The 22,412-nt window shown below is 34.2% G+C and overlaps 1 protein-coding gene across 1 annotated transcript in view; it reads right to left on the bottom strand.

The window, feature by feature from the left end:
* TRIM24 (tripartite motif containing 24) overlaps positions 1-22,412 on the bottom strand; it is a 111,173-nt gene that overhangs the window by 44,418 nt on the left and 44,343 nt on the right. Inside the window, exons 2-3 of the mRNA XM_074195272.1 lie at positions 21,834-21,952; positions 5,482-5,629 (exon numbers count right to left, since the gene is read on the bottom strand). Of these exons, the coding sequence (XP_074051373.1) occupies positions 5,482-5,629; positions 21,834-21,952 (267 nt within the window). The remainder of the gene's footprint in view (positions 1-5,481; positions 5,630-21,833; positions 21,953-22,412) is intronic.

Consider the following 22,412-nt stretch of genomic DNA (forward strand, 5'->3'; position numbering starts at 1 on the left):
AAACTGTTCTTAAGAACATAGGATGCAAAGAAAGGCAAAACTAAGGTCCCTGTCATCATGGAGTCCATGATCTACAAAGGCAGACAACATCCTAACAACTGTGTATCAGAAGGAACAAACAGAATAAACTGGAGGGAAGGCTTTAGCAAGGCAAAGTGGAGAGAGAAGGGTTATTTCTTTTATTGCATTAAATCTGTTTCATTCAATTTTTTATCCGATAATATAATGTTATTATGATGGCTTTATTAAAAAACAAACCAAAAAGAAAATCAAACTTCTACAATGATTAATGATATAATTCTATATGGCAGCAAAAATTTCCCGTTTCCAAATTTTTCTCTAGTATCTCTTTTTTATGTTCTTGGAGTTTTATTCCTTGAAATGAATTTCATTATGTTGGCTAATTCAATGAAGTACACCTCTGGTAATTCTATTAGTATAGGTCTATGATTCAGTGCATTACAATTTGGGCATTCTCATCATTTTTTCCTGTGCTGGCACAGGGCAGCAATAGACCTTAACTACAATTATAATTTATTCAGGTATTTTTTCTTTCTATAAAAACTGATAAGTAGTTAAATCTTGTTTTCCAAAGTTAATTTTCAGGTAATTATCAAAATCAAAATTCTCAAAAATTCAATTTTGAGATATATTAAGTCACATTTAGTAAATTAGAAAAGATTTTTTAAAATGTTAAATTTCACAGTTATCAGGACATAGGCATTCTAATTCACTGCTGAAGGCAATGTTAAATATTTTAACTTAATTAAGAAAAAATATGGAATTACACAAGAAAAATTACTTGATTACACATCAAACTGGAAATTATAGTAAGACCTATCCCTCATCTTTTTCCCCATGGAGCTTATTTTAACCAAGAAAATAACATACTAAAATAGACATGAATACAAATAAGTTAAGAGTTATCATTTGTACTAAGAGAAACCCAGAATCAGGAAATATGTTCCAATGATTGTGGAGGGCTGGACATAAGATGCACAGAATGATAAGATTGCAGGAAAACAAAGTGATCTAAGGTAAAGAAAGCAGAGCTCAGACAGAGAACAAACATATACAATGACTATAACAAAGTAAATAAATGATGAGTCAGTAAAAAAATCTCCATGAGACAAAGTTAGTGAATGATGTTGGTACCTAACTATTCTCTAAACTAGCAATAAAGGGGTGGCTTTGGGGATTCCTCTAAGAAAATGATATCCAACAATTTGTTGGATAAAAGTCATTTAAAAAGTAAAGACATGTGCACATTAAAAGTAAGACTAGAAAAAGATTTACTTCTATCAGGCAAATCTTGAAAATTAAGGGCTCGGGGCGGCTAGGTGGCGTAGTGGATAAAGCACCAGCCTTGGAGTCAGGAGTACCTGGGTTCAAATCCGGTCTCAGACACTTAATAATTACCTAGCTGTGTGGCCTTGGGCAAGCCACTTAACCCCATTTGCCTTGCAAAAAAAAAAAAAAAGAAAGAAAAAAAAAGAAAATTAAGGGCTCAAGAGAAGAGGTAGAATATTAACAAACAATTATGTAAAACAAAAGACATTAAAATTAAAACTCAAAATAATGAAATCACAAAGCTTAGCAGGGAATTGGGTATATAAGTAGATACTATAAATGTTATTATTCATATACATAAAATAATAAGATCACAAGACTTTATACAACTATGGATGGGGATAAAATTCTAAAATGATTATATAAAATTGAAAGTGGGAAAAAAAGTTCTATCAAGTAACTTACCAAACCTGAACATTTCCTCTTTTCTCACCTTGTTGAAGACTTTGGGGGCATCTCAGACTTTTCTACCACTTTCCAGAAGCTAATTATAGGGAAAAGTTGATCAACCTGCAAGACTTCATCACCCTCCATCACTCTGACTGGAGGTTAGAAACATGAACTTCAAAATTTCCATTTAAGTGTGTACTACTTTGGGTCCTCCCTGCCTTTTCCACCAGGCCCCTACACTAGTTACCTTCCCTAGCAGTCAGCCCTATCTGCTTCTTTTAGTTTCTTTTTATGTATTGTCTTCCCTTATTTGACTGTTCTGTAAGGGAAAGGATTATCTTTTTTTCATAATTGTATTCCTCAGCTCTTAGCCTAGTGCCTGTAAATAGATGTTTAATAAATGTTTACTTACTGACTAAATAACACTGAGAGGTTTCACCTCATACCCAATTGGCAAAGATAACAATAGATTGAAATAGTTGATTCAGGGAAGGTTGAAGAAAGACAAATACAGAGCTGGCAGAGCTATTAATTGCCCTAACAATTCTGTAAAGAATTTAGAATTAAGCTAAACTACTAAAAAGTTCAGTTACAGAGAATATAAAAAGAGATCAAAAAAGGAAATAAAAAATGTTTCTGGCAGCTTTCCTGAAAAAATAAGAACTAGAAACAAATGGATAACCACTGATTTGGGTAATATCTAAACTAATCATGGACCATGAATGAATTGAATGTTATCACTTAAGAAATGCAAAATAAGGAGTCTAGAGAAGTAAAGGAAGATCTGTATGAACTGATACAAAGCCAAATGAGGAAAATAAAGATATACAAGACTACATGAACATAAAGGGAAAGAATGATCAAGCATAGCTCTGAAGAAAATACATATGCTTCCATGAAAGCAGACAGAAGACTACTGAATATGAAATCTCACACTCAGATATTTAATGTTCTTTCTATATTTTTAAATTTTTCTTAAAGGATGGTTACTTTAAGAAAAGAATAAACCATAACCTGAAAGAGTCACAAATTTATCATATGAAATTTGTCTTTTAAAGAATTTACTAAGCAACAAAATGATATAACAAAGTCTCATGATGAGGTGTCAGATTTAATATATATAAATACATAAATATATATGTAGATAGAATAATTCTAATACAACTTATATTTGCATTGTATAATATAACCTAGCTAGGAATTCCAATTTTGTTTTAGATGCTAGTTGGTTGATCTTGGGTGAGCCAATGAATTGAACCTCTCCAATTCAATTTCCTCATCAGAAAAATGAAATAATAGTAATTATTTCACTGAATTCTTATATCAAATGAACACAAGAATAAGGAAGAAAATATGCTTTTATTTAACATTTACTTTGTGCAAGACACTGAGTAATGTTTTATAAATATTACCTCATTTAATCTCCTAATAACCTTGAGAGGTAGGTACTATCAGCCACATCTTAATGATGTGAAGACTGAAGCAGAAATTTAAGTGAGAAAGGCAGACAAAATGAATTTCTTTATCTAGCTCCCCTCCCCCAACAAAATAAAAAATTCATCAGTTAGATTTGTGGTTCTCATAAAACTGATCTCTTTAGATAACCCATCCTTTTTTTTTCTTTGAGCTTTTTCATCTTTCAAATGCTTTGAAATTTTAGGTACATGTCAGATACCTGAATTTCTTTCTTTCATTAAAAATTATGATTTTTAAGAGGATTAAGTATACTGTTATTTTTATTTAGAGTATATTAGCGTGCACATATTTGCATAATAGTGCCAACATTGACTTTTTTTAACCTTTCCTGATCTGAAACTAAGAGGTGAAACTTCTTGATTTCCATGTCTATCATTTTACATATTAGTCAACATTAAGTGCAGAACTGGTTGATTCTCCTCTACATGTGAAAATGGTAAAATAATCATTAAGACACGTGTAATGGTCCTTTAGTATGATTGAAAGCAGGAAGCATTTAAGCCATAGACAAAATTAGTGGCAATAAATCTTTGTTTGAAACAATGGTTTGATGTTAGTTATATTTGCCCATTGCATATGTCTGTTATTCACACCTTCTGTTATTTAGTAGATTCCTGTTACCTGATGTTAATGACATTAAAGCCTACTGTTTCATCCTTGTGCCCGTTTAGCTGTTCAAAATACCTAGTTTTTATACTCACTCTGATATTCTTATTTATGCGTTACAATTAGGTAAATCTGAGAATGTGCAGAGAAAACATAACTATATTTTAGCCAGTTTCTCAGACACAATAAATATTAGTACACAAACAACGTATGATGGATTATTGAAAAATAGTTCTTCCCACCTATCATGATTTAAATAATCCTACCAAAATGTAAAAGAAAAATTATTCAGTATTTAATAAGGATGATCAGAGAGAAATTAAGAGTGCTTTATCAGTTCCTGAGAAAACAGGATCCAAGACTGGCCTTTTTCATTTGAGGACAATTTTCTTAGGTTTCAGAGGATTAAAGTGATATGGTCACCTCATTTACCTACCAATTGAGAATGGTAACACTACTAGATGTGAGGGTATATAACTTTAGAACAGTTTTTAGTAGTAAAATCCAGATTACTAAGAGTTTCAAGCAAACAAAATGAAAGCAATAGGCACAGACCCCCCCATATATCAAGAAATTTGGGAAGGTAAGAAAAATGAAGAACAGGATGGCAACCAAAGGGTACAACATGAAATAGTCAAATTTTCCTCTACAAATTTGTTTGTAGATAGATTTCAAGAAAAAAAACAGTATATAGAAAAACAAGCAGAATATATAAATGAAATATAAATGTGCAAAAAAGGTTCATAAAAATGTTCACTATGAAAAATTTTAACTATTTAAATGGTCAGTCTTCAATTATTTCAAAAGTAGAACATTCTTAAGATTAATCCAATATAAATGAGATGTTGCTAATTTAAGTTTTTCTTTACTGTTTTGAGGATTGACTTATTTATGGCTATTGGGTTTGCAAACATGTAAAGTGATGGATAACACAAGTAATTATATAGAGAAAAATGGAAACTTAAAAAACTGATAATGACACATAATATATATATTTACATTTATTCTTTCTTTTAGGATTTCCATTAGTTCAAAACAAAGTGCTGAATTTTTCCAGTTAAGTTAAAGAGAAGTTAAATCACTTTCCTCCAATTTCAAAGCTATTAAGTATCAAAAATCAAGATTTGAACTCTGATCTTCCTACTGACATCAAGTTCAGCACTCTATCATTGACATGCTACTTCTTGTGGAGAAAGGTCTCAGTTTTGTTAAAAGATATTAAGAAATATTATTAAAATGTTATAGTCTGAAATTCCTTGATCTTTCCTGAATCAGAGACCTATCTAATCTTTGTTTTCTGGAAGGAAATCTGATTCCTTGAAGGCGACCTAATTAAGAGTAGAAAATCTGTTTAATTCATATACATACATACATACATACATACATATATATATATATATATATATAGAGAGAGAGAGAGAGAGAGAGAGTAACAATGTCACAGTGAGTACAGGAACAGGTTCTAAAAAGAGTCTTCTTCAAATTGCTTTCTATGCTATTATATAGGGGCAGGAAAGGAAGGCTGATGCTGCGGAGAGGGTTCTATGTAAATCTGCATTTCTATTAATTTGAAGTAAAAGTACTTCTAATGTATAGAATTCAGAATTACATGCATTTTAATAACAAATATGAAATTAAGACTTGAAATAATAGCTTTACCTGGAGATACTTCCTCTTTCTGTCTGACAGTGTGGTCCTTTGTGAATTTTACTCTTTGATGAGCTCTGATACAAGTCTTGCAGAGCCATTCAACACACTCTACACAAAAACCATTTGCTTCTGCATTATCTTCACAGCTTGTGCAAACCTAATTTTAAAAAAAAAAGGGAAAAAATTGGAGTTATTTGAGAAAACCGACAGGATCATCCCTATTGAGCATATGTGGATGATCATGGCAATAATACCAAATAAATGTTCTTAGAGCACTAGATGCACTAGACATACTATCAACCCTATTTCAATGGTATTTGCAAAGATTAAATATTGTACTAATACCTTGGCTTTCTAATGACAATATCAAAGAGAAAATTTGTGCCACCTAGTTGCTCCTTGAAATATATATATTCCTCTGATTAATATCAGTATCCTTCCAATACTGGTGTATGAATGTGAGTCTTAGGATACCATAGTTCCTGAATAATTCAAGTTGAAGGTCATTAAAAAGGACAATCACAAACTCCAAGTGGGTTTAAGAAGGCTGCAAATATTAGCAATCATGAACTTTTTGAGAGAAGCTACATAAAGGATATTATTCCATCTATATATGATTAGAAGGGAAAGTAGGGGCAGCTAGGTGGCATAGTGGATAAAGCACCAGCCTTGGAGTCAGGAGTACCTGGGTTCAAATCTGGTCTCAGACACTTAATAATTACCTAGCTATGTGGCCTTGGGCAAGCCACTTAACCCTACTTGCCTTGCAAAAAAAAAAAAAAAAAAAACCGAAGCGAAGGTAAATGGTATGGTAAATGTGAAAGATGCTAATGGACAAGTCAGTGGATCCTCCCAGTATCTATGCAATGTGAAGAGAGTAAGAGGTATGTACCTGGCACCTTAAATGGAGACCCCCCCCCCAGTGGAGGGCACATAGGAATATGTGGATAAGAGGGCATGGGTAGGTTTTAGAGTGCATTCTTAAGGTAATACCTGCATCATTAACATTACAGATCAATTTTTGTGTAAACTCTTTTAAAGATTTAATTTCAGTTATATCATGCCAGACACTGCACATTTTTGCCTTTCACATGATGTGATTTATTGTGGCATGGAAGTGAGCTTTAAGTTCTCAAAAAACTATGCCAAGTGAATTGCAAGTCAAAAAGACTTCAAAAATACACCTTACAAGTAACTGTAATTCTATTACCAGCAACCAAATTTAATGAAGTCTGTTATGTAGTAGTTGTTTCTCTCTTAGACTTAGCATCACTAGGGATTAGAGGGTTGCTATGTGTTCAATGTACCTAGTGATGATAAGAAAATGAGGTAGTGTGGTAGAAAAGGAAGGTTTCCAGCCTTGGCTGTGCTGTGAGGCATGTGTGACCTTAGGCAAGTCACTGACAATCCTGGTTCTCTCCCTTGACTCCTTAGAATGACCTTTTAAAAGTTGCATTTAAAATCTTAATCTACAATTGATGGACTTAACATTTGATTTTAAGCCAAGTCCCGTATTTTCTATGGCTTTATAGTCTTCACTTGTTAAAATGAAAGAGATGATTAGAATGGATAACTTCTGATTATTCGTTTTCCATTCATAGGACTCCTTTCTATGAATCAGATTTATTGCAAACTACTTTTTTTAGATATAAATATTGTCTTAGTAAGACAGAGAAAAGTTGCCCTCTGATCTGATGCATGAAATTTGATGAATGAAATATTAGATCTATTAACTACTGAATTATAGTATGAAACAAGATTAATAGTACATTGGAAAGAATACTGATCTTGGGAGTAACAGGACCTTGCTTTGATATTTTACCTGTCTTAAGTAAAAAATGTTTATAATTCATTAAGTGAAGTTTATATAACATGAACTCCTATTAGAAAGTTACTACTGAAACCAAGAATAAGTCATTACATGCATCACCTCTTTTCAGATCATTCCAATCCCTTGCATGGAGGACTTAGGCTCCTGTCTTCTGAGACAGAAGCTCTTCACCAGTACCCTAATTATGTTGTTGAAGATACTATAATTTGCATTTTTATGCTTTACTAAAGGTTTTGCAAGCTTGTTATCTTGTGGGAAACAAGATTTAATAATGTCTCAGTGACAGAAACAGTTGATAAAAATAGTAGCTTATGTTTCTAGTAATGATTCTAGATTGTATAGTGAATAGTAAACAAACTGGCCCTGGAGTCAGGAAGACCTGGTTTCATCCTCTAAATCATTCAAGTTGAAGAAGAGATTCTGTTTAGGAGTCCTTCACATCAATGAACTTGAAATTCTTGATTTTTTTTTGTGGAAAATCAGCATCTATAGGATGAAGCCAAAGTTCTACTCAGATGCAAATTTATAGTGTGAAAAAGAATTGGAATGTAGTAAAGTAGACTGAGCCCATTTAAAGGGATCAAACAAGATAAGCAATTCTTAAGACTTTAAGGGGAAAAGTCTTATTTTGTTTTTTCTAATATCTAAACTAAATATTTAATCTAATTAAAGATGATACGAAGATAGAAGAAGCATATCCTAAAGGATAGAATACTGTGCCTTTGGGGGTCAGGGACTTGGGTTGGTTCTTTAGCCTTTAAACATAATTTTAGTGTGATTCAAGGATGCCAGAATGAGTTCGAACTATTCAAATCTAGGCTCAGACACTTGACCAATTCCTAGCTGTGTGACCTTGGGCAAGTCACGTAACCCTGACTGTTATGCACCCAGGGTCATCTCCAGTTTAATTCACATCTGGCCACTTAATCCATATCTGAACTCTCAAAATGAGACTGATGACTTATCATAGTGCCCCCCCCTTCACTAAAATCCAATTCATGTATTTTGACATGTCATCACCACCTTGATGTTTGAGAACCAAGGACAAACAACATCCTCCCTCCTCCAAGCTTCATCATTACTAAAAGAACTGTATGTCTTCCCAAAGCCAACCCAAGCCATTCTTGTGCCCCTTTTCAATTCTGGCTTAATCCTCTCATTCAAGTGATGCTATGTAAAGAATTTGTTAAAAATGTAAATATTTCACACCATAAAAATTACCTACAGCACAGTCTGTTTCTAACTGGTCTAGTAAAGTTAACCAATCTTTTATCCTCTCCAGTGCCTTTCTAAATATGATAGCTCCACTTTTATGAAGGATGAAAAAGTTTGTTATATATGCATACAAATATATAAATATAGGTATATGTATATATCTATATATACACACAGACACATATATATGTATAAAGTACAGACCAAAACTTAACACATTTTAAAATTTTTTTGCTGTTATAAGTTATTATCCTAAAATGTGTTCAAAACTATTTTGGCTGAGCCAAATTTCCATTAAACATTTTTTCATGCCAGTATCTTCATTTTTTAAGTCAATTCTGATCTGAAACTGTCATTATCCCTAACATTACATCTTAAGTTAAACTTAGTTTTAACTCTAACTTAATAGTGACTGATCTCTCTCAAATATTCACTTAGCTGAGATCCTTTCTAGACCTATGAGTCTCCAAAGTTTTGGTAAATGATTATATTTACCAAGTGACATCACAATGAAATTGATTATATTTGAGTAAAAAAGGAAACTACACATTATGAGAATTTTTTTTCTATCTAGTCAAAGCATCTGTATACATTCAAACCATCAATTCTTACGACAAAAATTAAAATCAGAATCAACAAAAAAGAAAGAAGCGGGGAAAATAGTACACAACTAGAAACTGACCTATTTAAAAAATTGTTGATGGCAAAAAAAAAAGAAATAGATAGTGAAGAATAAATACTATTTGAAATTATTATAACCGATGAAAACCAAATCGCCCTAATAAGGATAAAACTCTAAATTTTACCTGTTATCTGGTCATTCAGAAGTACATGGCAAAAGAGCAACTAAATGGTACAGTAGATAGAGTACCAGTCCTGAAGTCAGGAGGACTTGAGTTCAAATCAGAACTCAGACACTTCCTAGTTGTGTGACCCTAGGCAAGTCACTTAACCATAGTTGTCTCCAAAAAAGAAGTATTGCACAAAATACAAAATAGCTTGCAAAATCTTAATAATAAACATCTTTGGGACATTACGGTCAGTACCACAGATAAAAACAAAAAGAAGAAATTGAGGTTGGAAAACCAAACAATGTGATGTATCTGAAGGGCACAATTTAAAATGAGAATGAGAAAGTTTATAGGTAAACCTGAAAAATATGGTTTAAGATTTTTCCATGACTTTTTTTGCCAACAATAAAAGTACTACCACATCTCTATAATAAAGATCACAGTCCTAGATTGAGTTCTATATATAAAGAACCAGAAATGGCATTGAAGAATAGTCAAGGGGAAAGCAGTTATACTGGATGAAGTATACAACAGAATTCTCTTCTGAGGGTGATGATTTTACAGGTACTGAGGAAACAAAAATTGTTAAAATATCTGAAAGAATGAAAGGCAGTAGTGTGGGGAAAATCTCAGATCAAAAACAAAAAAAAAATGGGGGATCTGTGAAAATATAAATATCTATTAACTCAAATGTATTTCCCATGTTCTCAAAACAGTTTTTGAACAATTGATACACTCACTGACAATACTTTTAATGAGAAAACAAAAAAGAATAAATTTGGCAAATGTATTCTAGAATAGATCATATATTTATAGTTGTGTTTAATTCAGCAGAGAGGTTCCAATAATGTCTCCAATGCAAATGCTAAGATCATATAAAATTCCTTTAATGATTTAACAGTAAAGATAATTTACTTAATGACCCTTCTGATTATGAAGAAAAGTTTAAAACAGACATATAATCTATTTGCTAAAGGCATTGAAATTGAGATATTGAAGTTCTAACAAATGCTCCCACTTGTGGACATCAGGTTGTTTGCACCAAATCTGAAAATATCGTACACTTTCATTATATCAATGATCATTCTAAAGAAGAGGACTTTACTAATCAAGACTGGAAAAAATAAAGAATGCTTATTTATCCTTAACACAGAATACTATCAGTATTTTCTGTATGGATGCAAAGAAACAATGAACCAGGTCCAGTATAGAATAAGAGAGTAAGATATTTTGTGTTTTAGTTTTAAGTGTCCTTTAGATTTTTATAATGAGTTTAAGGTCCTCTGAGGGGGGGGGGGGAAGGCCAATCCATTTAAAATGAAATGTTTTTAACATGGTTCTATATAAAAAATTTCATTTTACAAAGATATTAAGTTGAGAGTCAGCCTAATAGCAACGACAGGGCAAAAAGATGCTATCAGTAAATTGCAGGCCCTTAAAAACAAGGAATTACAGAAGCAAAGTACAGAGAAATAAAAGGCTAGAAAACAAGGTGAGCTGGTCATGCAGCAGCTAAGGTAAGGGTTGTTGCCGGGCTGTTTTAATATTTGGAAAACTATTAGCAGAAATTGACTATTTAAAAATCAGGTAATTATTGGCATACAGAAAATACTTTTTACAAAATGCAATACCCATTTCCTGTTTAAAATACTAAAAGTACATAAATAGGAGCTTTCCTTAAAATGATATTACATCTAAGGGTGGCTAGGTGGCGGTAGTGAATAAAGCATCTGCACTGGAGTCAGGAGTACCTGGGTTCAAATCCAGTCTCAGACACTTAATTACCTAACTGTGTGGCCTTGGGCAAGCCACTTAACCCCGTTTGCCTTGCAAAAAATAAAAAAACCCTAAAAACAATGATATTACATCTAGCTAAAACTAAGGCAAATCTTTATCTCTGAGAGGAATAAGATAAAAGTTTTCTCAATAAGATTAAGGTTCTGGAAGCAAAGATTTCCATTATCACCATTAATATTCGAGATTGTAAAAGATGCCAGCAATAAGACAAGAAAAAGAAATTAGGGAAAAAGCACAAGTAACAAAAATATATGATCACTTTTTTGCATAAGATGGTTTACTTAAAAGAACTCTAGAGAGAAAAGTAAAAAATTAATTGAAACTATAACTTAAATGAATAATTTTCAACATTCTTTTTTTGTAAGATTTAGAGTTCCATATTTTTTTCTCTCATTTCCTACCCTCCCTAAGACAGCAAGTGATCTGATATAGGTTATACATGTACAATTATGTGAAATGTGTTTAGGAGTCAGTCTCTCTCTCTCTCTCTCTCTCTCCACACACATATGAGGAGAGAGAATCTATAAGAGAAAGAATGAAAAATTCTACTTAAAATTACACACACACACACACACACGAAATACATGAAAACAATTACAAAATGCTCTTCACACAAATCAAGACTGGCCTAAATAAAAATTGGAGAGGTCATGTCAATATAATAAAAATGGTAATGCTACCTAAATTAAAAAGTTGGGGGGGAAAACACTTGAACAAAAGGTCAAGAGGAGCTAGTTGTATTACAATTTCAATCTAAACAATCTGATACTGATAGGGAGGTTAATCAGAGGAACAAATTAGGTATACTTAAGAAAATGAGCGCAAAGAGCAGATGCTCGGATTTTTGGTTTTTGGAAGGCAATTGGGTTAAAATGACTTGCCCAAGACCACAGCAAAGTAAAGTATTAAAGAGTTTGAGGCCAAATTTGAACTCAGGTCCTCCTAACTCCAGGGCCAGTGCTCCATACACTGTGCTACCTAGTTACCCTGACTAGTTACTACTATTTGATAAATCCAAAAGATCCCATCTGCTGGGACAAGATCTCACTATTTAACAAAAATAGTTGGAAAAACTGGAAAATAGTTAAGAAGTCTGTCAGAAAATAAAAAGACTAGTAGTTCAATGTATACCAAGATAAACTCAAAATATGTATTATGTATTTAATTTAGACATTAAGTATATCATAAGCAAGAAGAACCTAGAAGAAATTTTCTTTCAGATATATGGATAAGGGAAGAGTTTATAACCAAACAAGAAACATGGCGGATCAAAGGAGGCATAATGAATTTTGATTAAATAAAATTAAAAAGGTTTTGCACAAATAAGGTAAGCAGGAAAGGAAACGTTTCTCTGATGAAGGAGTTCAAGTAACCAATAGCCATATGAAAAAACACTCTAAACTACTAACAGTTATTTAGAGGGAAGGAAAACTATTTTTTAAAAAAGCTCTAATCGGGGGTGCAAAGACAAGATGGCGACAGGAGAGGACCTTCTCTCAGTTGCTCTGGAGCAAAACTTAAAAACTAAGGCCTCTAACAGAACCCACAGAAGGATCCAGTGAGGCAATTCTCCAACCTAAGGTAACCTGGAAAAGAAAGGATAGGCTCAGCTCCACAGGGTCTGAGAGGTGGCCCCCCAGATTGAAAGAACTTCAGCCTCCCAGAAGCAGCCCCAGGGCGCTGGGAGCAGCGGCTCACAACAGTGGGGGTAGTTTCCCAAACTACACCCCAGGGAGCACCAGGCAAAACTTGGGGGAACGGGGGGGGGGGGGGGGGGGGGGGAGCACGTGGAGCCCATCCCTCAGGGCACACAGCAAGCAGCTGCTGGTAAGGAGAAGCCCCCAGGGCATGAGCCCATTGAGCCCAGGGAGGGGAGTGAAGAGAGCTCTGTCCTCCGCCCCTGAAACAGGACTCTGGGGTTCTAACCACATTCAAATCCTGATCGCAGTCTAGCCCCTGGCCCCAGCCCTATGGCAGAGGGAGGGCATTTATGATCATTCACAGACCAGGAGGGAGGACAGAGCCTCACACACTGAGACCCTTGTGGGGGTGTCCCAAAAGCTCAGGAAGCACCCCAAAACCAGGCCCAGGCTGGGAAAATGAGCAAGCAGAGAAACAAGAGGAACACGATTGAGAGATACTTTGCCTGTGACACCAAGAGATCAAAATACTCAATCTGAAGATGAGGAGGTAAAAGCTCCTGCATTTAAAGATTCCAAGAAAAACAGAAATTGGGCTCAGGCCATGACAGAGCTCAAAAAAGACTTTGAAAATCAAGTGAGGGAGACAGAGGAAAAATTGGGAAAAGAAATGAGAGAGATACAAGGAAAAACAAGAAAATGAAGCCAGCAGCTTAGTCAAGGAGATCCAAAGAAAATGCAGAAGAAAATAACATGTTAAAAACCAGCATAGGTCAAATGGATAAAACAGTTCAAAAAGTTATTGAGGAGAAGAATGCTTTAAAAAGAAGAATTGGCCAGATGGAAAAGGAGGTAAGAAAGCTCTCTGAGGAAAACAAATGCTTCAGACAAAGAATAGAACTCAAAGAGATTGCTGATTTTACTAGAAATCAGGACTCAATACTTTAAAACCAAAAGAATGAAAAATTAGAAGAAAATGTGAAACATTTCATTGAAAAAACAACTGATATGGAAAACAGATTTAGGAAAGATAATTTAAAAATTATGGGAATACCTGAAAGTCATTACCAGGAAAAGAGCCTTGACATCATTTTCAAAGAATTATTACAGGAAAAATTGCCCTGATATCCTAGAAGCAGAGGGCAAAATAGAAATGGAGAGAATGCACCCATCTCCCTGAGAAAGAGATTCCAAAAAAAACCAACCCCTAGGAATATTATAGCCAAGTTCCAGACCCCCAAGTTAGAAGGACACAACTCAGATATTGTGGAGCTGCAGTCAGGATCACAGAGGACTTAGCAGCAACTGCATTAAAAGCTCATAGGGCTTGGAATATAATATTCCGGAAGGCAAAGGAGAACAGAATGCAACCGAGAATCAACTACCAAGCAAAACTGAATGTCCTCTTCCAAGGAAAAAGATGGACTTTCAATGAACTAGGGGAATTTAAATGTTCCTGTTGGAATGGGCAGAACTGAACAGAAGGTTTGATCTTCAAATATAGGACTCAGATGAAGCATAGAGAGTGGAGAAGAGTAAAAACATGAGAGATTTAATGATGATGAACTACATGTATTCCTGTATAGAAAAATGACACTGATAATATTCATATGAACCTTCTCATTTAAGAGAGCAGGTAGAAGGAGCTTTTACAGATGAAGCACAGGAGAAAACTGAATCTGAAGATATATTGTGGTATAAAAATGGAGTCAATAGATAAAAGGGAAATTTAATGGAAGAAAAAGGAGGGGGAATAGGCTAAGATATTTCATATGATTTTTCTTTATTACAATGAGTTATTGCAATGATATGGAAGGGGGGAAGGCAAGGGGGAAATGAGGGAATTGTTGCCTTCATCAGGCTAGGAGAAGAAACAGCATATATACTCAATGGGGTACAGACATCTGTAGTAAGGAGAGAAGGGGAACGGGGGAACGGGGGAAAGGGGGGGTATGTGAGTGATGGAGGAGAGGATGGACCATGGGGGGAGAGTGGTTAGATATAAGACATTTTCTTTTTTACTTCTTGCAAGGGGCTGGGATTGAATGACCTGTCCAGGACCATAGGGCCAGGTGGATGCTGGGTAAGGGATGGTATGTGGACTTGGGGCCTCTTAGCTCCAGGGCTGGGGATCTGTCTGCTGCGCCACTCAGCTATCCTACAGCAGAAAGAGTGAAAGGAGAGAGAAAATATAGTTCATGGTAGTAGAGAAGTATGAATGGAAGGAGTTGTGATCAGCAATGGCAAGGGTGGAAAAATATGGAAGTAACTTTTGTGATGGACTTATCATAAAGAATGTGATCCACTCGCGACAGAGCTGGTGGTGTTAGAACACAGACTGAAGCACATTTTTTATTATTATTATTTTATGGGGTGTATTCCAGGGTATATGGGACTGGGTGGCCTGCCTGGGGCAGCACAGCTGGGTGATTACTGAGTGTCTGGAGCCAGATTTGGACCCAGGTCCACTGACCCAAAGGCCAGTGATCTGTCTGCCACCCAGTTGCCCTACTATTATTATTATTATTACTATTTTATTTTATTTTGGGTCTTTTTTTTTGGTTTTTTTTAGGGCAATGGGGTTGAGGCGGCTTGCATGGGGTCAGACGGCTGGGTGATTGCTGGGTGTGTGGGGTCAGATTTGGGCTTGGGTGCTCCTGGCTCCAGGGCCGATGCTCCATCCACTGCACCACCTGGCCATACCTACAATTGTTGTTGTTGTTGTTGTTGTTGTTGTTGTTGTTGTTATTATTATTATTATTGTAAGATCAAGGACTAGTCTACCTGTCAGATCTATGGAAAGAGGAACAGTTTATGACTAAGGAAGAGTTGGAGAACATCACCAAAAGCCAACTAGATGATTTCGATTACATTAAATTAAAAAGCTTTTGCACAGATAAAACCAATGTAATCAAGATAAAAAAATGTAGTAAATTTGGTAACAATCTTTACAACTAATGATTCTGACAAAGGACTTATTTCTAAAATATACAGAGAACTGAGTCATATTTTTAAAACAAAAAGCTATTCCCCAATTGACAAATGGTCAAAGGATATGCAAAGGCAATTTACAGATGAGGAGATCAAAGCAATCCATAGCCATATGAAAAAATGCTCTAAATCATTAATTATTAGAGAAATGCAAATTAAAGCTTCTCTGAGGTACCACCTCACACCACTCAAATTGGCCAATATGACCAGGAAGGATAATGATCATTGTTGGAAGGGATGTGGGAAATCTGGGACACTTACACTGTTGGTGGAGCTGTGGACTCATCCAACCCTTCTGGAGAGCTATTTGGAACTATGCCCAAAGGGCAATTAAAATGTGCATACCCTTTGACCCAGCAATACCACTACTGGGTCTATACCCTGAAGAGATGAGGAAAAAGGGCAAAAACATTACTTGTACAAAAATATTTATAGCAGCCCTGCTTGTGGTGGCAAAGAATTGGAAATCCAGTAAATGTCCTTCAATTGGGGAATGGCTTAGCAAACTGGGGTATATGTATGTCATGGAACACTATCGTTCTATTAGAAATCAGGAGGGATGGGAATTCAGGGAAGCCTGGAGGGATCTGCATGAACTGATGCTGAGTGAGATGAACAGAACCAGAAAAACACTGTACACCCTAACAGCAACATGGGAGTGATGTTCAACCTCGAAGGACTTGCTCATTCCATCAGTGCAACAATTGGGAACAATTTTGGGCTGTCTGCAAAGGAGAGTGCCATCTGTATTCAGATAAAGAGCTGTGGAGTTAGAACAAAGTACAAGGACTATTCCCTTTAATTTAGAAAAAAAACAGATAACTTATTGTCTGATCTTGTTACCTCTGAGAATTCTATTCTCTTTAAGGATATGATTTCTTTCTCATCACACCCAATTTGGATCAAGGTACAACATGGAAACAAAGTAAAGACTGACAGAGTGCTATCTGTGGGGTGGGGGTGGGGGAAGGGAAGCAAGATTGGGGGAAAATTGTAAAACTCAAATAATATCTTTAATAAAAATAAGTTTTTTAAAAAAAGAATATTTTAGTAATATATAAAAACATTTGTACAAAATAAGAATACATGAAAAAATAAAACTCATATCTATCAGATTTGCTAAGTCAGAGAAAATGACAACTGCAAGAGGGATGTAGGAAAATAGATATAAGAAAAAAGCTATTAAACAGTACATACACAGAAATACTTCTACAGTAATACTTCAAAGAGAAAGAAAATGATCCATTGTATACAAAAATATTCATAGCAACTCTGTCATAGTGAGAAAATGGAAGTTGATGGATCAGGGAATAGCTGAACTAGCTATTAATGGGAAAGAATACAAAGATGATATGAGAAAAAATGAACAGAATGATTTCAGAAAAAAATGGAAAGACTTGTTTTGAAGCAAAATGAAGTGAGTAAAACAAGGAGAACAATTTCTAAAGTAATAGTAGTTTTGTAAAGAAAATCAACTATGAAAGACTAAGTAACACCAATCTATACAACAATCAACCAAAATTCCAAGGGACTTGAAAAAAACACTATTCACTTCTAAAAAAATCAAGACATTTTCTTCGTTTTCTTATTTATCCCCTGAAATATGGTTAAAATGAAGTTAATTTTGATGGCTACCCCCCCACACACACACGAGATTTTATTTTTCTTGATTTCTCAATTGATACAGAAAGATGTGGAAGACAATTCTGAACTAAAAATTTAAAAAAACTGAATTAAAAATATACACACACTCAGAGGCTCACAGGTGGAATGGTGTGAAGTACAATGGTAAGCATGTAAAATAAAGGGAAATGAAGATGGTTCTAGGCACATTGGTTGACTAATTTCTGGCCAAGAAGAGATATAGAAAATATAATCAAGAAAGGCAGACATAGGGATTGCAAGCTGTATTATTGAAGAACAAATATATAGCTTAGAGGGCACATTCACTAAAACATTCATTATTGACAATGGCTTAACTTTTCCTTCATTTTTTCCCTTTACATTATTTTATTTTTTCCATTAAATATTTACCAATTACATGCAAAAATTTTAGTAACCATTGCTGAAAATTTGAATTCCAAATTCTCTCCCTCTTTCCTGCCCCTATGCCCACCCTAGAGAAGGCAATTTGATTTTGATTCCATATGTGAGGTCATGCAAAAATATTTCCATGTGGATCAGCTTTCAAAAGAAAACACAAAATTAAAAAAATTAAGTTTATTAAAAAAAATTGCTTTAATCTACATTCAGAGTTCATCAGTTCTCTCTCTGGATGTGATAGCATTTTTCATCATGCATAGGCTCTTGGAATTGTCTTGAGTCTGACTTGCTCAGAGTAGCTAAGTCTTGCAGGTGATCATTGTTAAAGTATTGGTGTTATGGTATAATGATTCTCATGTTTCTCTCCCTAGTTTTATTATCAGGAATATGTTTGGTATCAGGGTAGAATATTGTATTTAATTGAAATGATCTGAATTTCCTTAAGTGAACTTGAATCTTTCTAGTTTTGTGACCTGTAAAACATGGATACTAAAAGCATAGAATGGTTGCGATGCTAGTCATAGATGGGAAACACTTTACAAATGGCTATGTGAATGCTAACTTTACAAATATTTTTGTTAGTATTACTCTCAAAATAGGAGTTTGGCTTGCAATTAATCATCACATTACAGAGGACACACTAACATTCTATTGACAAATTTAAAAAGCTGTTTGTGGAAAATAATATGTATTACAAGTGAACTACATTATTTGGAGGAATGTTCTTTCAAGGCAATTGCTAGGAAGCTGTTGTAACAAAAGAAAATGCATCAGTAAAAATGTCTTTTAAAGTAACATAAATACAGTTCTTACATTGTCAACATCTTGCAAAAATGATTCACTGTGTTTATCTCCCTATCTTTTAATTCTCTTGAAAAGGTAGCAGAAATTCAATTTCACATGATTAAAACTTCTTAAGGAGAGGCATATATCCAGAAGCTGGACATATTTTAATGCAATATTTAGGTCATGGCAATCCAAGAAACAAAAATTTTAAAAGTCTTTAGTTCACTTTGGCCTCTTTCCACTTCTGTGTCAATGGTGACAGAGCAGTGAAAAATGGGGAAGGGTATCTTTAGTTCTCTTTGAACTCTTTCCACTTCTGTGGTAATAGTGGCAGAAAAGAGAAATGGGAAGGAGCACTAATAATTTTTTTAAAAGGTTTTTGCAAGGCAAATGGGGTTAAGTGGCTAGCCCAAGGCCACACAGCTAGGTGATTAGTAAGTGTCTCAGACTGGATTTGAACTTAGGTACTGCTGACTCCAAAGGTTGGTGCTCTATTCACTGCGCCACCCAGCTGCCCCTAATAACTTTTTTTTTTGACCATCAAAAAGTTTCCAATGCCACCTGGCATTCCAAATGTGAGACTATTGTCCAGTGATCGATGTGAGAAATATTGCTGGAAGAGTTAAATCAATATCTATATTCTTATGAATGAAACCAGAAGGGAATAAACTGAAATTAAATGAAAAGATTGGCTCAAAGATACAAAAGACAGGAGTGTAATAAATTTTATTTTAGAAATAAGAAAACTTATTTCACGCTAAACCTGATCAATGATTACAGCTATAATGTTAAATATCTGCCTAAAATCAGACAAAAATAATTGTGGTTCTTGCATGAACATGACTTGCCATGGATAAAGAAGTAGAAAAGTAATAGTAGAGTAGTAGAGAAATTTTATCAAGAACTTTATAAAATAACAATCAAACTTAAAAGGATCATATATAGATATAAAATATAAATATTCATTAGGAAAAAATAAAAAATCTAGACTATGAAAAGAATTAATGAAAAATGGTAAGAATGAACAAAGAATTATACTTCTTCAGACAGTAGACCTTATTATATAATAGCGATCAAAGCTATTTGAAATTTGTTAAAAAAAAAAGAAAATAGACCAATGGAGCAGAAGAGAATGAGAAAGAATGAAACTCAGTAACTCAATGTTTTATAAACCACAAACTTAAGAACTATAGGTCTGATTTAAAAAGTAAAAAAAAACCTACTGGGAAAATTAGAAAGTAGTCTGTCAGAAATTAAACTTCCACAGAGAACTATGCACTAAATTAAAAATGGACACAGGAGCTGAATATTATAACAAAAAAATTAGAAAAGCAGATCAAATGCTTCTTTTACAGCTATGAGGAAATATACTTTTACCAATTTCTTTACTTTTGATTTTTTCAAGTATTAACACACTGTATTTAAACTGCCTCTAAACACCTTTTTCCAATAAAAAAATTACTACATTATTCACGTCTGAAAATGTATGTCTTTCTGCATTTTCAGTTCAGCACCTCACTCTATGAGGAGATAAATGAGACAGGCTTCTTCATTTGTTTGAACTTATGGTTCATTACTGCATTGATAAGATTTCTAGAGTCTTTCAAGTAATTTAATAATTTTAGTTTGATATCTGGAACAGATAAGACATCCTTTTTACTTTTTTTCCCATTATAACACCAGAGAGTCTTAACATTTGAGTCTTAATCTTTTATTACTCCAGTGCAAGTTTTTTTCCTCCAAAAAGGTGAATTTTAAACAAATTCAATGATGTGAAGCTGAAAAACTGAATAAACAAAATTAACTAATCTACAATAAGGGAAGTGATTGCATGGGGAATTATCTTTAAATTAAATTTCTCAGATAAGTGTCTGGTATCCAAGATTTACAACCCCCCACCTACCCACACCCACGCACTATTCCCCAATAAACAAGTGGTTGAAGCATATGAACAACCACCATAATGAAAAATACAAATCAAATTAACCTTGAGATTTCACTTTATTCCCAGTAAATTAAAACAGTAATAATCAATTATTATAGAAATATGGGAGGATAGACAAAATACTGTTGTTATAATTGTGAATCGATATAAATAATTTGGAAACAAATTTGGAATTAGGCAAATAAAATGAAAAAAATTTCTATACTCTGACCCAAAGATCCTAAGCAGACATGCAAACATTTACTGGAGTGCTTTTTCCGATAGCTAAGAATGAGAAACAAAGGAGGTGCTCGTGGGAATTGACTTAATTGAAGTTTAATAAATTTAATGGACTATTATATTTCAAAAATGAATAAAATAGAGAAACCTAAAAACTTAAATGAACTTATGAAGAATGAAGTAAAGCCCCTTTAAACATACATGACTACAAACAATGTAAATGGAAAAAATAATGAAAAGTCAATGTTTCAGATTTAGAAAGAAAAGTCCAGCTTTGAAGTAGAGCTGAAAAGAAGATCTCACCCCAGAGAACTTCGCATATCCTATCAGACTTTATCAGTGTGTTGATAGGGTTTTCTGATTATGTTTCTCTTCTTATTTTTTTTTTTTAATATTTATTATATGGAATGGAGCTCAGGGAGGGGAGGGATGCTGGGAGAGACTTTAGCAAAGCAAATACAAAAGATAACAAAAAAGCCTGTTTTTAACAAAGACCCTGATAAGATCCTTCAATATAAATTAACTGATACTCCCATAGTAGATGCAAAGCTAAGGGGAAGAATATATGGGAAAACCAGAAGTCAAAGACTCACATGTCTTTATACAAACATCACCAACATATTTTCTAAAAACAACAAATGTAATAATGCATAGGTACTGGACAATGAACAATACTGTGGAGAATAAAAAAACTGATCCCAACAGGTAAAGACTTGTTATTGATATGAAGTATTGCTGAGTCAGCTAGTTACCTGTGGAGAAATGGAGACTGTGAACTTATCCAGTGGAAGTTACAACATGATATAAAGGGACTAAGCCTGGGACTCCCCAGAGAATGTGTCATGTAATAGATTAAAGTCCCAAGCATTATGATCACAGTAAGAACAAAATATTATAGATTAAATTGAGTTAAATTTAATCATATGAAAATCTATTAGAACAGAGGCTTCATCCACTATTCCTGTTTTTGTGCCATCAGATGATCACTTTGATATTCAAAATTCTAGCAATAAACTACTTTAATTTTATGGTAAATTTTGTCTTACCTTTTTAAACATTCTTATAGATGTTGAAAATGAGTTGACATTTAACAGAATACTCACCTGATTAGACTTTTCTACTGTACTGCTGGGAACCTCTGTAGTATCTTTTACGAAAAAATTATCTATGATGTGTCTCTCTGCACATTCTTGGTTGCAAACTGGACAACGAATGACTCCAACTGCGGGGGTAAAAAAAAGAAGCAAAATTTAGTTTAAAAGCAAATGACTTGGGGTGGCTAGGTGGCACAGTGGATAGAGCACCAGCCCTGGAGTCCGGAGTACCTGAATTCAAATCTGGCCTCAGACACTTAATAATTACCTAGCTGTGTGGCCTTGGACAAGCCACTTAGCCCCATTCCCTTGCAAAAACCTAAAAACAAAACAAAATAAGCAAATGACTCCATGGCCTCAGACATTTAATAATTACCTAGCTGTGTGACCTTGGGCAAGTCACTTAACCCCATTGCCTGGAAAAAATTAAAAAAAAACAAATGACTTCACTGCTAAAGTGACAAAGTACTTTCACACTAAATTAAAGCTTTAAAAATCATACCTGTTTCCACTGCTAAGAAAGTCATTTTTAAGGGATCAAATGACACATAAATATTAATGCCAACAAAGCTTAACAAAATCTCCATT

The sequence above is a fragment of the Macrotis lagotis genome, chromosome 7 (assembly GCF_037893015.1).
Source record: "Macrotis lagotis isolate mMagLag1 chromosome 7, bilby.v1.9.chrom.fasta, whole genome shotgun sequence".
Taxonomy (NCBI): domain Eukaryota; kingdom Metazoa; phylum Chordata; class Mammalia; order Peramelemorphia; family Peramelidae; genus Macrotis; species Macrotis lagotis.